The 15,602-nt window shown below is 43.9% G+C and overlaps 1 protein-coding gene across 2 annotated transcripts in view; it reads right to left on the bottom strand.

Annotated features, from left to right (window-relative positions):
* The window catches only part of armc3 (armadillo repeat containing 3), a 34,606-nt gene extending 21,337 nt beyond the window's left edge, over window positions 1-13,269 (bottom strand). The window contains exons 1-14 of one of the 2 annotated variants that reach the window (XM_052501517.1): window positions 13,113-13,269; window positions 12,843-12,891; window positions 12,628-12,745; window positions 12,256-12,381; window positions 11,997-12,065; window positions 11,702-11,877; window positions 11,408-11,602; window positions 11,019-11,202; window positions 9,678-9,830; window positions 9,485-9,593; window positions 6,508-6,757; window positions 6,206-6,342; window positions 5,851-6,019; window positions 4,434-4,534 (exon numbers count right to left, since the gene is read on the bottom strand). In XM_052501517.1, the coding sequence (XP_052357477.1) occupies window positions 4,434-4,534; window positions 5,851-6,019; window positions 6,206-6,342; window positions 6,508-6,757; window positions 9,485-9,593; window positions 9,678-9,830; window positions 11,019-11,202; window positions 11,408-11,602; window positions 11,702-11,877; window positions 11,997-12,065; window positions 12,256-12,381; window positions 12,628-12,745; window positions 12,843-12,890 (1,835 nt within the window). In that variant the 5' untranslated portion in view covers window position 12,891; window positions 13,113-13,269. The remainder of the gene's footprint in view (window positions 1-4,433; window positions 4,535-5,850; window positions 6,020-6,205; window positions 6,343-6,507; window positions 6,758-9,484; window positions 9,594-9,677; window positions 9,831-11,018; window positions 11,203-11,407; window positions 11,603-11,701; window positions 11,878-11,996; window positions 12,066-12,255; window positions 12,382-12,627; window positions 12,746-12,842; window positions 12,892-13,112) is intronic. The other variant, XM_052501506.1, reaches the window with a different exon arrangement.
* Window positions 13,270-15,602: the final 2,333 nt, after the last annotated feature.

The raw sequence follows: 15,602 nt of genomic DNA, 5'->3' as shown, positions 1-15,602 counted from the left end.
ACCAACTACACACTGCTCTACCACTACACTACTCACTACACACTACACTACTCATTCACTACACACTACATCACTACTACTACACCACTACACACTATTCTACCACTACTCACTACACACTACTCTACCACTACACACTACTCTACCACTACACACTACTCTACCACTACACACTACTCTACCACTACCACTACACACTACTCTACCACTGCACACTACTCTACCACTACACACTACTCTACAACTACACCTACTCTACCACTACACATTACTCTACCACTACACACTACTCCATCACTACCACTACTCATTCACGACACACTACATCTATTCTAACACTACACACTACTCTACCACTACACACCACTACACACTACTCTACCACTACACACTACTCTACCACTACACACTACTCCACCACTACTCTACCACTACAAAATCACTACTCTACCACTACACACTACTCTACCACTACTCTACCACTACACAATCACTACTCTACCACTACACACTACTCTACCACTACACACTACTCCACCACTACACACTAATCTACCACTACACAATCACTACTCTACCACTACACACTACTCTACCACTACACAATCACTACTCTACCACTACACACTACTCTACCACTACACACTACTCTACCACTACACACTACTCTACCACTACACACTACTCTACCACTACCACTACACACTACTCTACCACTACACACTACTCTACCACTACACACTACTCTACCACTACACACTACTCTACCACTACACACTACTCTACCACTACACACTACTCCATACACACTACCACTACTCATTCACTCTACACACTACATCTATTCTAACTACACACTACTCTACCACTACACTACTACACACTACTCTACCACTACACACTACTCTACCACTACACACTACTCTACCACACACTACTCTACCACTACAAAATCACTACTACCACCACTACACACTACTCACACTACTCTACCACTACACACACTCACACTACTCTACCACTACACAATCACTACTCTACCACTACACACTACTCCACCACTACACACTACTCCACCACTACACACTACTCTACCACTACACAATCACTACTCTACCACTACTCTACCACTACAGAACCACTACTCTACCACTACAGAACCACTACTCTACCACTACACACTAATCTACCACTACACAATCACTACTCTACCACTACACACTAATCTACCACTACACAATCACTACTCTACCACTACAAATTACTCTACCCCTACACACTACTCTACCACAACACACTACTCTACCACTACACACTACTCTACCACTACCACTACACACTACTCTACCACTGCACACTACTCTACCACTACACACTACTCTACAACTACACCTACTCTACCACTACACATTACTCTACCACTACACACTACTCCATCACTACCACTACTCATTCACGACACACTACATCTATTCTAACACTACACACTACTCTACCACTACACACCACTACATCACTACTCTACCACTACACACTACTCTACCACTACACAATCACTACTCTACCACTACACAATCACTATTCCACCACAACACACTACTCTACCACTACACACTATTCCACCACTACACACTATTCCACCACTACACAATCACTACTCTACCACTACACAATCACTACTCTACCACTACACAATCACTACTATACCACTACACACTACTCTACCACTACACACTATTCTACCACTACACACTATTCCACCACTACACAATCACTACTCTACCACTACACAATCACTACTCTACCACTACACAATCACTACTATACCACTACACACTACTCTACCACTACACACTACTCTACCACTACACACTACTCTACCACTACACACTACTCTACCACTGCACACTACACACTACTCTACCACTACACACTACTCTACCACTACACATTACTCTATAACTACTCTACCACTACACACTACTCTATAACTACTCTACCACTATACCACTACACACTACTCCACCACTACACACTACTCTACCACGGCTCTACCACTACACACTACTCCGTCACTACCACTACTCATTCACGACACACTACATCTATTCTAATACTACACCACTACACACTACTCTACCACTACACAATCACTACTATACCACTACACACTACTCTACCACTACACAATCACTACTCTACCACTACACAATCACTATTCCACCACTACACACTACTCTACCACTACTCTACCACTACACACTACTCTACCACTACACAATCACTGCTCTACCACTACACACTACTCTACCACTACACACTACTCTACCACTACACAATCACTACTCTACCACTACACACTACTCCACCACTACACACTACTCCACCACTACCACTACTCTACCACTACATCACTACTCTACCACTACTCTACCACTACAGAACCACTACTCTACCACTACACACTACTCTACCACTACACACTAATCTACCACTACACAATCACTACTCTACCACTACACACTAATCTACCACTACACAATCACTACTCTACCACTACAAATTACTCTACCCCTACACACTACTCTACCACAACACACTACTCTACCACTACACACTACTCTACCACTACCACTACACACTACTCTACCACTGCACACTACTCTACCACTACACACTACTCTACAACTACACCTACTCTACCACTACACATTACTCTACCACTACACACTACTCCATCACTACCACTACTCATTCACGACACACTACATCTATTCTAACACTACACACTACTCTACCACTACACAATCACTACTCTACCACTACACAATCACTATTCCACCACAACACACTACTCTACCACTACACACTATTCCACCACTACACACTATTCCACCACTACACAATCACTACTCTACCACTACACAATCACTACTCTACCACTACACAATCACTACTATACCACTACACACTACTCTACCACTACACACTATTCTACCACTACACACTATTCCACCACTACACAATCACTACACACTACTCTACCACTACACACTACTCTACCACTACACACTACTCTACCACTACACACTACTCTACCACTGCACACTACACACTACTCTACCACTACACACTACTCTACCACTACACATTACTCTATCACTACTCTACCACTACACACTACTCTATAACTACTCTACCACTATACCACTACACACTACTCCACCACTACACACTACTCTACCACGACTCTACCACTACACACTACTCCATCACTACCACTACTCATTCACGACACACTACATCTATTCTAATACTACACACTACTCTACCACTACACAATCACTACTATACCACTACACACTACTCTACCACTACACAATCACTACTCTACCACTACACAATCACTATTCCACCACTACACACTACTCTACCACTACTCTACCACTACACACTACTCTACCACTACACAATCACTACTCTACCACTACACACTACTCTACCACTACACAATCACTACTCTACCACTACACAATCACTATTCCACCACTACACACTACTCTACCACTACTCTACCACTACACACTACTCTACCACTACACAATCACTGCTCTACCACTACACACTACTCTACCACTACACACTACTCTACCACTACACAATCACTACTCTACCACTACACACTACTCTACCACTACAAACTATTCCACCACTACACACTATTCCACCACTACACAATCACTACTCTACCACTACACACGACTCTACCACTACACACTACTCTACCACTACCACTGCACAATCACTACTACTAGTTGTAGTGATAGAGTACTCGAACACTGGGCTGAGAGGGCACTGATACAATTATAGTGTGTAGCATATAGAGTCCTTAAATAGCCTCGCCAAGTAATTCTGACCTCATAGCTGAAATTTTGGACAAACAGTGACAAGGTGAAAGGGGGGCATAGTGGAGGACAGAGTCAGGGCTCCCAGAGTCAGGGCTCCCAGAGTCAGGGCTCCCAGAGTCAGGGCTCCCAGAGTCAGGGCTCCCAGACTAGAAACACTGAAGGGAGTGTCAACAATGCAAAGGAAAATGAGAGGAGGACAAAGTTTGGAAGTGGGCAGAGAGAGGCCCACAGAAAAAGAGGGAATCTAGAAGCTACAATCCCTAAACCCAGGACCCAGACACCAGGGTTAATTCATAGGGTGGCTACATTGATGAATTTCAAATATAAAATAGATTTAGATTTGTTTAACACTTTTTTGGTTACTACAGGATTCCATATGTGTTATTTCATAGTTTTGATGTCTTCACTATTATTTTACAATGTAGAAAATAGGAAAAACCCTGGAATGAGTAGGTGTGTCCAGACTTTGACTTGTACTGTATCTATGTGTGTGGTTGGGTTGGTGTGAACGATAATCATACTCACGTGTCGAGGGGTTTGGCGTTAATAGCAATGACAGGCCGTCGCTGGTTTACTGGCTGTTTAGACAGATCCTCTAGAGTCAACACCCTCTGGCCAGAACGAGCCTGACAGACAGACAGAGACAGAGAGTGAGAAAGAGCGACAGACAGAGAAAGACAGAAAGGAAAAGACAGACAGAAAGACAGAGAGAGAATCTGAAGTCAAATGTCTACAGTTTGCTGATTATCTGATGCTTCTGTCACCAACCAAAGAGCGCCTACAGCAGCACCTAGATCTTCTGAACAGATTCTGTCAGACCTGGGCCCTGACAGTAAATCTCAGTAAGACAAAAATAATGGTGCTCCAAAAAAGGTCCAGTCGCCAAGACCACAAATACAAATTCCATCTAGGCACCGTTTCCCTAGAGCACACACAAAACTATACATACCTCGGTCTAAACATTAGTGCCACAGGTAACTTCCACAAAGCTGTGAACAATCTGAGAGACAAGGCAAGAAGGGCATTCTATGCCATCAAAAGGAACATAAAATTCAACATACCAATTAGGATCTGGCAAAAAATACTTCAATTAGTTATAGAACCCGTGGATCACCACTAAAACACTACCACCCTTTATGGTTGTGAGGTCTGGGGTCCGCTCACCAATGGAGAATGCATGCAAAGCTGAATTTGGCCAATACCCGCTAATGATCAAACTCCAGAAAAGAGACGTTAAATTCTACAACCACATTGTCACATTGGGAAGATTAAACAAAAAAAACGAGTAAACTAGAATGCTATTTGGCCCTAAAGAGAAAGTACAGTGGCAGAATACCTGACCACTGTGACTGACCCAAACTTAAGGAAAGCTTTGACTATGTACAGACTCAGTGAGCATAGCCTTGCTATTGAGAAAGCCTGTCTTCTCTTGAGAGCCTACGGCGGCCTATGTGCTCACTGCCCACAAAATGAGGTGGAAACTGAGCTGCACTTCCTAACCTCCTGCCAAATGTTCACTGTGTTTACTTGATAGCTACCTACACAAATGGCTACCGTTAATAAGATAAACATGCATTAAAAGCAATACAAATAAAGTTGTCCATATTAAAGACAGATATTTCCCTCAGATTACAGACCCACAAAGAATTTAAAAACAAATCCAATTTTGATAAACTTTGATAAAAACTAGTGTGCAATCACAGCAGCATTGTAAATACAACCCATTTTTATGCTTACTTATTTTCCCTTTTGTACTTTAACCATTTGCACATCATTATAACACTGTATGTAGACATAATATGACATTTGAAAATATCTTTATTCTTTTGGAACTGTGAGTGTAATGTTTACTATTAATTTGTATTGTTTATTTCACTTTTGAGAGAGAGAGAGAGAGAGAGAGAGATGTAAGTGCTGAGAAGGATGTAACACACAACTCTACCTGTCCGGGGTCGTAGAAGCCGTCCACAGTGATGTCTGTGGAGGCCAGTGTGTTGGTCAGGCTGTATTTGAGAGACAGGTTGGAGTCCAGCAGTCTTTGTAGAGCAATCTCACTAAACTTATTCCTACGGTTAGCTGAGCTGTTGATCTCCTGCAACAAGTCCAGGGCCCTGATACACAACACAACACACACCTTCAGAGCTGACAATAAATTGAACAGAGAAATACTGCCACCTGTTGGCTCCTTAGTAAATCTCTCCCATGGATCACCACTAAAACACTACCACCTCCCTAGAGATTAGAATCACAACAGCATTTAATTATGCAATCTGTGGTATTCACATACACACACTCACCCCAGTTTGCACATCTCCACGGCAGTGGGCTCATCGTTCGCGCACACGCTGATGGCCCAGCATGCATTGCGGCGTACCTCCTTGTGATTGGACCGTAGCAGTTGGACCAATGGAACTAGGCCTCCCGCATTCCTCAGCTAAACAGCAGGAAGAGATGGAATGAGAGGAAGGAGTTGGAGTTTGCACTTTTGGGACTATTCCATTGGTTCCACTGTACCAGGAAAACTATGTGCATCTCAAGAATTAGACAAATATTTGATCCAGGTCTGAAACACCAGCACTACGTACAAAGACACACTCACGTCTGCACGTCCCTCAGCATCGCAGGCGAGAGCGGCGAGGGCCTGCGTGGCTCGAACCAGGGTGTGTGTGTCCGCAGACTGCAGCGGCTCCAGGAGGGCAGCCATGGCCCCGTGGGACAGGATGCTGCAGCGGAGGACTTCCTGTTCAGCCATATTGGTGAGGACGGCCGCAGCGTGAGCCACCGCACCGGGAATAACGTCATGGAGCTGCTGAACCAAGCCCTCATCTCCCTCAGCCTCATAGACAGCACTGACACACACAGACACTCACGCATGAATGCACACATGCACACAAAGTGAGACCTCATCACATCTGCCTTATACATAACACTGAGGGAGTGACAGAGGTAGAGAGGTAGAGAGAGAGAGGTAGAGAGAGAAAGGTAGTGAGAGAAAGAGAAAGAGAGAGAGAAATGAGAATGGAGAGAGAGAGAGAAGTAGAGAGAGAAATGAGAATGGAGAGAGAGAGAGAAGTCATGCAGAAGAACAGCTCCTGACTTGTTATAACTTTTTGGTTGTTAAGAGCGAGATTGACACGATTAAATTAGTAAAAAAATCTATAGGTAATCAAATTGTATAATTGAAGATCAACACAGGAGGAAAATATTGACAGAGAGTGAGCTAAAATACCAATCTTAATCGTGGTAGCTGGCCAAATTCAAATCTGTCAGCTAGTTTACCGTCTAGCTTCAACTGTTTACTGGTGGTAACCATAGCAACATGAGCACTGCGGCAGCGCTAGCAGCAACAGAATAAAAGACTCTAAACAAGAGGAATTAGCGATACAAAATGGTGACATATAGACAACCCATTTTAAAACACTCTACAACACTAGAGCAGTACTGCCAGACCTGGACCCTGGCAGTAAACCCCAAAAAGACTAAAATAATTATTTTCCAAAGAAGATCCAGATCTCAGGGAATTAGACCAAAGTTCTCACTTGGCACAAAATATACAGAGTACTGTACACACTACAATTACTTAGGTTTAAAAATAAGCTCAACTGGACACCTTAATGAGGCAGTGAATGAGCTGAGAGAGAAAGCACGCAGGGCATTCTACACCATTAAAAATATAATTCAAATTGAAATACCTATTAAAATTTGGCTATACTAATTGAATATGTCATTGAACAAATTGCACTTTATGGCAGCGAGGTGTGGGGTCCACTTACAAAAGAAGATTTAATCAAATGGGACAAACACCCCATTGAAACCCTGCACGCAGAGTTCTTTAAGATTCTCCTACATGTCCAGAGGAAAACTACAAACAATGCATGCAGGGCAGAATTAGGCCAATATCCACTACTAATAAAACTCAAAAAAGAGCAATTAAGTTTTGGAAATATCTAAAATACAGTGACCCCCTCTCATATCATTACCAAACCCTGCAATGCCAAGAGCTGAGCAAAGAAAAGAGTCCCCTCATCCAGCTGGTCCTGAGTTCACAAACCTGTTCTACGAACACACTGAAGCCTCAGGACCAGAACATCCAATCAATCAGAATAAACCAAATTACAACACAGTCAAAACAATACTATATTGCTTATTGGGAATCACAAACACAAGCACAAAGCAAAATGCTGCGCTATCTGGCCCAAAAACGACAGTACACCGTGGCTAAATATTTGACCATGGTTACTGATCAAAACCTTAGAAAAACCTTGACAAAGTACAGGCTCAGTGAGCACAGCCTTGCCATTGAGAAGGGTAGACACAGGAAAACCTGGCTCCCTGTAGAGGAAAGGCTGTGCAACCACTGCACAACAGCAGAACCTGAGATGTGAAATGTCAAAAATATAAAGCAATTAGAGACTGTCATTTTCCCAAATTTGAAACCCTTTTTCAAGGTTTCAAAGACCTCTCTGATGAGAATAGGCTACCCGTCCTGTTGGGGGAGGACGCAGAGAGCTGTGGGTTGGCAGCGCACTACATTGCTGCCTGCTATAAGTTGAGGGACAGTGTCTGACAGACCAATCAACCTACACACGTACTCTACTGTATGCTTATTGTTATTGTTCAATGTATGGTTATTTTGACCCTTGTTATTGTTGTTACTGTTGTCCCGTTGACAATTTTGATTCTCATTTTTATATTGTAAATATCCTAAATAAGCTTTGGAAATATGTACATTGTTACGTCATGCCAATAAAGCGAATTTAATTTAAATTGAAAGGTAGAGAGAGAGAGAGAGAGAGAGAGAGAGAGAGAGAGAGAGGTAGAGAGAGAGGCAGAGAAGTAGAGAGAAAGGTAGAGAGAGAGAGAGAGAGAGATGAGATGAGAGAGAGAGAGATGTAGAGAGAGAGAGTGAGGTAGAGAGAGAGAGAGAGTGAGGTAGAGAGAGAGAGAGAGCGGTAGAGAGAGAGAGAGAGAGATGTAGAGAGAGAGGCAGAGAGGTAGAGAGAGAGATGAGAGAGAGAGAAGTAGAGAGAGTGCGATGTAGAGAGAGAGAGAGAGAGATGTAGAGAGAGAGAGATGTAGAGAGAGAGAGAGAGATGAGAGAGAGAGAGAGAGATGTAGAGAGAGAGAGCAGAGAGGTAGAGAGAGATGTAGAGAGAGAGTGATGTAGAGAGAGAGAGAGAGAGATGTAGAGAGAGAGAGAGATGTAGAGAGAGAGAGAGAGAGAGAGAGATGAGAGAGAGAGAGAGAGGTAGAGAGGTAGGAGAGAGAGAGAGAGAGTAGAGAGATGAGAGAGAGAGCAGAGAGGTAGAGAGAGAGGCAGAGAGGTAGAGAGAGATGTAGAGAGAGAGAGAGATGTACAGAGAGAGAGATGTAGAGAGAGGAGAGATGTAGAGAGAGAGAGAGATGTACAGAGAGAGGCAGAGAGGTAGAGAGAGAGGCAGAGAGGTAGAGAGAGAGGTAGAGAGAGAGAGATGTACAGAGAGAGAGAGATGTAGAGAGAAAGGCAGAGAGGTAGAGAGAGAGAGAGGTAGAGAGAGAGAATGCTATATAGTACATTAGGTGTGTGTGAAACCCACTATGAGTTGAGCTGGTTGCTGCTTGTAAGGCTAGACAGGGCCTGGGCTGCTGCCTCTCTCACCTCACCCCCCTCACTACCAAGCAGCTGCACCACCGCACGGATACCGTCTGGAACACAAGGAAAGTTTAGGCTTGGGCCATGGGTGTGTGTCGGTGTGTGTTTGCACACGCCTGTGTGTGTGTGTGTCTCACCCAGGTCTCTGAAAGCGTCTTTGCTGGCCAGGTGTAGACTCATGGCAGCGACAGCCTGACAGGTAGCAGTCCTCAAACTATCACCCTCTAGAGACAGCAGCTCCACCAGAGACCGCTCGATGTCCTGCTCATGGAGCAGCTTGCGGTTCTCTGCTGAGGGACAGAGAGACAGAAAGAGAGAGGGGGGAGAGCGAGAGAGAAGAGAGACAGAGACACAGAGAGGTAGATAGAGTCAATAGATAGATAGAGATATAGAGAGATAGATAGAGATGGAAGGAGATGGCCCAAACTCATTTACAGGCATACTTTGTGGTTCTTATCCTTGCTGGTGTTTTCAGATCCAATGGAGAATCCACTGAATCCCTGTGGGATGCAGAAACTGGCAGAGAACTTTTCCGTGCAACAATGTCTCTGAAAAATTTCACATTATTTCCAGGATTATCCGCTTCGATAACCGAGACACCAGACCAGCTCGGGGGCAGAGAGACAAGCTAGCTGCAATCAGGTCAGTGTGAGACAAGTGGGTGGACTTCCTTCCCCTGTTTTACAACCCTGGGCCCAACGTTACTGTTGATGAGCAGCTTATGCCATTTAGGGGCCGCTGCCCCTTCAGGCAGTACATAATGTAAACCCGCAAAATATAGAATCAAGATCTTGGCTGCCTGTGATGCTGCTTCATCATATGTGTGGAACTTGCAAGTGGAGCCCCTGAGAAGAACCAAGTGCTGCGGGTTGTCCTGGAAGTGACACAGTGACTCTGTGGCCACATGCAATAACTTTTTTTACTTTGCACAAGCTGGGACAGGAGCTCCTCAAGAGGAAGCTGACAATGGTAGGAACAGTACGAAAAATCAAGCCAGAGCTCCCATCTTAGCTGTTGAATACATGGAACAGGCCTATCATTTCCTCTAAGTTTGTGTTCAAGGCCGACACGTCCCTAGTGTCCTACATGCCAAAGAAAGGCAGAAATGTGGTACTCATGAGTACGCTGTATAGGGATGGGTGAATCTGTGGCCAGGAACATCAAAAAACAGAAATCATAATGCATTACATTGCCACAAAGGGAGGGGTGAACAATTTAGACAAGCTAGTGACTGGCTACAGCTGAAAAAGAAGAACCCTACGCTGGCCACTTGTGATATTCTTCAACATCTTGGACATTTCGGTGTACAACGCGTTTGTCATCTGGATGGCGCTGAACCCAGATTGGAACAGAGGGAAGCTAAAAAAACAAAAAATGTTGTCGGTCCATCAGACCCGTGAACATTGGGGTGAATAACAAAAACATGAACACCACACAAGGGTTAAACATTCAAACACACAAACACACTTAGCCCTTACAGCTCTGAGCCACCCTGGAGATGGCCTTGACAGCGTTTGTCTGTATGTCCAGCAGGGTGGGAGTGGTGATGAACTGTAGTAACCTCTGGAGACCTCCAGTCTCATGGATCACCTGGAGACTGTCTCTGTCCTCCAGACAGTTAGACAACACCTGGAGGGCTTCTACATGCAGATCACTGAACTCCTACAGGACACAAACACAAGGCAGGAGTCAAATTCCTTCACACTTGAGATAAGCTTCATTTTGTTTACCCAGTAGAATTAATTCAATAGAGTGGTCCCAAAAGTGCGAGCTAGCAAGCTTGATCAAGAGCACCTCAAATACTTTACAGGTACTTCCAACTATCTGATAAATATATTTGACCCAGGTAGTTCTGGGACACACAGACCTTGTTGCAGAGGAACTCCAGCAGCCTGTCAAAGCCCTGCTCCTCCCTGAAGGTGGCTCGTGTGTCGGTATCCGTGGTTACGATCACCAGCGTCCTCAGGGATAACTGCTGGATGACCGGGAACTCAGATCTCAACAGCTCCAGGAGCGGGGGGACGCCATTTAGCTCACGCACTGCCACGCGGCTGGGGAGGTCCTACACACGTAACATGGGGCTTTAGCTCAGCAGGCTAACACAGTCTTGTGGCGAGCAGGGAACTAGGGTTCAAGCTCTTTCAGCCAGACACACACACACCTGCACCAGGTTGCAGATAGTCTCCACAGAGTTCTTCTTGACATCAGGGTCAGGGCTGGACAGAAGCTGTATAAGCGGCTCTAGTCCCTCCTGGTCCGAGATCTGGACCTTACAGCTGAAGTCCACCGACAGGGAGGCCAGACACAGTGTGGCAAACTCATGGACCACAACATCCTCTGTCACAGGAATACACACATAAACACAAACACAGATATAGACAGAGAGGCAGATACAAAGAAATGTCACAATGATTTAATATATGATTGATACTTGAGAACATCCAGCCAGAGCATACCTTCAGGTGACAGCTTTCTGATGATAGAAGGAATGGCATCCAGTTTCTTCAGAAGTCTTTTTACATCGCCTTTCAAAGAGAACAGAAACAGAAGTTACCCAAAGTTTAAGGCCACAATCTTGTCTTCAGTCACATGTGAACAGACTGTGAACAGACTCCAGACCGACCCTAAACAACTGATTTCGCATTGTGTGTTGTGTTACTCCTCCTAAATCAGTAGTTACTGTTCTACGACAGTAGTTAGGGGAGGGGTCCTTACTGTTGGCAGCCATGACCCCCAGGGCCATGAAAGCGTTGCGGCGGACTAGCTTGTCTTCGTGGGAGATGAGGTGAGACAGAGGCTCCACTGCCCCTAGCCCCAGCAGAGAACTCCTGTTCTCATCACCTGTCACCAGGGGGAGACAGGGAGAGAGAGAGCGAGACATAAAGAGAGAGCAAGAGATGGCATTATGCTCAGTAGATAAGCTGCTCCCAAGGTTTGGTCCAGGTTCAAATTAACATATCACCTTCATTACATTGCTTTCCACAGTCCAGTTATTTCCGATAATGTGATTACTTTTGGAAGAAATTATATTATATGGCTATGATATTGGTTCTCTCACCAACTATGAACATCAATGGTAAAAAATACCTTTCTCTGCAAATTTGTGGATGGCTTCGCATGCTTTAACCAAAACCTCCTCTTCGGGGGAATTGAGCATGAGGACCACAGTGGCTGCTTTCTTACTCTCAATCGGCAAGGGGTCAAACTAGAGAAAGAGAGAGAGAAAAGAGAGAGGCAGAGAGCGTTTGACGACTCATTAAATTGACCTCATCACAACAGCAATATTATCTTAATCTTCTTACCACATCCTTAGAAGGAGGCTCACTCTCTTTCTTCACTTTCTTCCCCATCCTGAAACAATAAAGCCACACCTTTTTTTTTGCAAACTTATTTACCCATTATTACATGCTGTCAATGTTTACGTTGGTGTCAACTTGGCAAGAACAGGCTTACACAGAACAGGCAACGTTGCAAGAGAGCGTGCTAATTACACTGGAAGTCCAAACGAGGTGGCTTTAGGTAATTAATGATGACCATCCTTATAACCATTTAAATAAATAACATTTTGTTACCTGTTGTTGAAGTCTGCGGACGGTCAGTACCTAGCTAACCTACAGGTTTTAAGCTAGCTTGTTAGCTAGCTACAGTTATCAATGTTTGTTTGGAAACTGAAGTTGCCATTTCGTTGCTAGGCGACAGATGCCAAGAGGTTTTAGTGGTTGAAACCGGAAGACATACGTAGGAAGATTTACCCAGTGGTGGAAAAAGTACCCAACTGTCATACTTGATGAGTAAAAGTAAATATACCTTAATAGAAAATGACTCAAGTTAAAGTGAAAGTCACCCAGTAAAATACTACTTGAGAAAAAGTCTGAAAGTATTTTATTTTAAATATACTTAACTATCAAAAGTAAATGTAATCTCAAAAATATACTTCAGTATCAAAAGTAAATGTAAAAGTAAATGTAAGAAAACCAGATGCACCATTTTCTTGTTGTTTTTAATTAACAGATAGCAAGGGGAACACTCAAACACTTAGACATCCTTTACAAACTAAGCATTTGTGTTTAGTGAGTCCATCAGATCAGAGGTAGTAGATGACCAGGGATGTTTTCTTGATAAGTGAGTGAATTGTATTTATTTTCTTGTCCTGCTAAGCATTCAACATGTAACGAGTACTTTTGGGTACCATGGCAAATGTACACCGTCGTCCTTTATATTATTTTCATTAGGAATGTAAAAGTTGTGAATATATATACATACTGTATATATAAATAGTAAAGTGAAGTACTTATACCCAAAAAATGACTTCTAAATATTTTTACTTAGTTTACACCAGTGGATTTACCTGAAATGATGGAAAGCCGTTGCTGGTTTACATTGGGCTGCACTCTTTAACATGATGTGCATAACAAAGATTGGACCATCAACAAAAACAAACAGTGGAGTGCATCCCATCACATTTCACATGCATGTAGCAGTTAAAGTGGTGCTCAGGGAATGACTGCCTCATGCAACGTAAACAATGAAGTAGGTCGGTCCTTTATTTGGTTGATGATGACAGCACAAAATGAATGTCTATTTCCTCATTTAATTCTGGAAATCACAGCCTGTGGTTTTCTATACACTGGTTGTTCTAGTCTTCCCAACGTCCTCAGCAATAGTTTTGTATGCCTTGACACTTACATTTCACACAGCAGTTGAATAAACTAGATTTTAGAAAACGTTTGCATTAAAAGAACAACCTGAACATTTTACTAACTGTTTGGTTAGGGCTTATTGGTTTACCTTATTTATATAGGGCAATATGGATGTGTGTAATTGTGCTGTTATGTGTGTACTGTACTCTCTGCTCATCTGAATGTCACCCACACCCACTATTCCATTCTATTAAGCATTGTTGTGGCTGTGCCTTTAAGAGGTGGCCTGCCTGTCTCCCACAGCAGCAGAGGCTACTGGCAAGAGGAGAGTGAGTCATCAACCAAATTAGCTCCAAATCAACGGACAGAACAGACAGAATGGAGAGAGCAGACAGAATGGACGGAACGGACAGAATGGACAGAGCAGACAGAATGGACAGAGCAGACAGAGAAGACAGAACAGACAGAACAGACAGAATGGAGAGAGCAGACAGAACAGACAGAACAGACAGAACAGACAGAATGGAGAGAGCAGACAGAATGGACGGAACGGACAGAATGGACAGAGCAGACAGAACAGACAGAGCAGACAGAGCAGAGAGAACAGACAGAACAGACAGAGCAGACAGAACAGACAGAGCAGACAGAACAGACAGAGCAGACAGAACAGACAGAACAGACAGAGCAGACAGAACAGACAGAGCAGACAGAACAGACAGAGCAGAGAGAACAGACAGAACAGACAGAGCAGACAGAGCAGACAGAACAGACAGAGCAGAGAGAACAGACAGAGCAGACAGAACAGACAGAGCAGACAGAGCAGACAGAACAGACAGAACAGACAGAGCAGACAGAACAGACAGAGCAGACAGAGCAGAGAGAACAGACAGAAGAGAGAGAACAGACAGAAGAGAGAGAACGGACAGAACAGACAGAAGAGAGAGAACAGACAGAACGGACAGAATGGACAGAACAGACAGAGCAGACAGAGCAGACAGAACAGACAGAACAGACAGAGCAGACAGAGCAGACAGAGCAGACAGAACAGATAGAACAGACAGAACAGACAGAACAGAACAGAGAGAACAGATAGAACAGACAGAACGGACAGAGCGGACAGAACAGACAGAACAGACAGAACAGGCAGAACAGGCAGAACAGAGAGAACAGACAGAAGAAAGAGAACAGAGAGAACAGATACAGAACAGACAGAAGAGAGAGAACAGACACAACAGAGAGAACAGACAGAAGAGAGAGAACAGACAGAACAGAGAGAACAGAGAGAACAGACAGAACAGACAGAAGAGAGAGAACAGACAGAACAGACAGAAGAGAGAGAACAGACAGAACAGAAAGAGCGGACAGAACAGACAGAAAAGGCAGAACAGAGAGAACAGACAGAAGAGAGAGAACAGAGAGAAC

Source organism: Oncorhynchus keta, chromosome 4 (assembly GCF_023373465.1).
Source record: "Oncorhynchus keta strain PuntledgeMale-10-30-2019 chromosome 4, Oket_V2, whole genome shotgun sequence".
Lineage (NCBI taxonomy): Eukaryota > Metazoa > Chordata > Actinopteri > Salmoniformes > Salmonidae > Oncorhynchus > Oncorhynchus keta.
The sequence above is the reverse complement of the archived record's forward strand: the minus strand, read 5'-3'. Positions and strand labels throughout refer to the sequence as shown.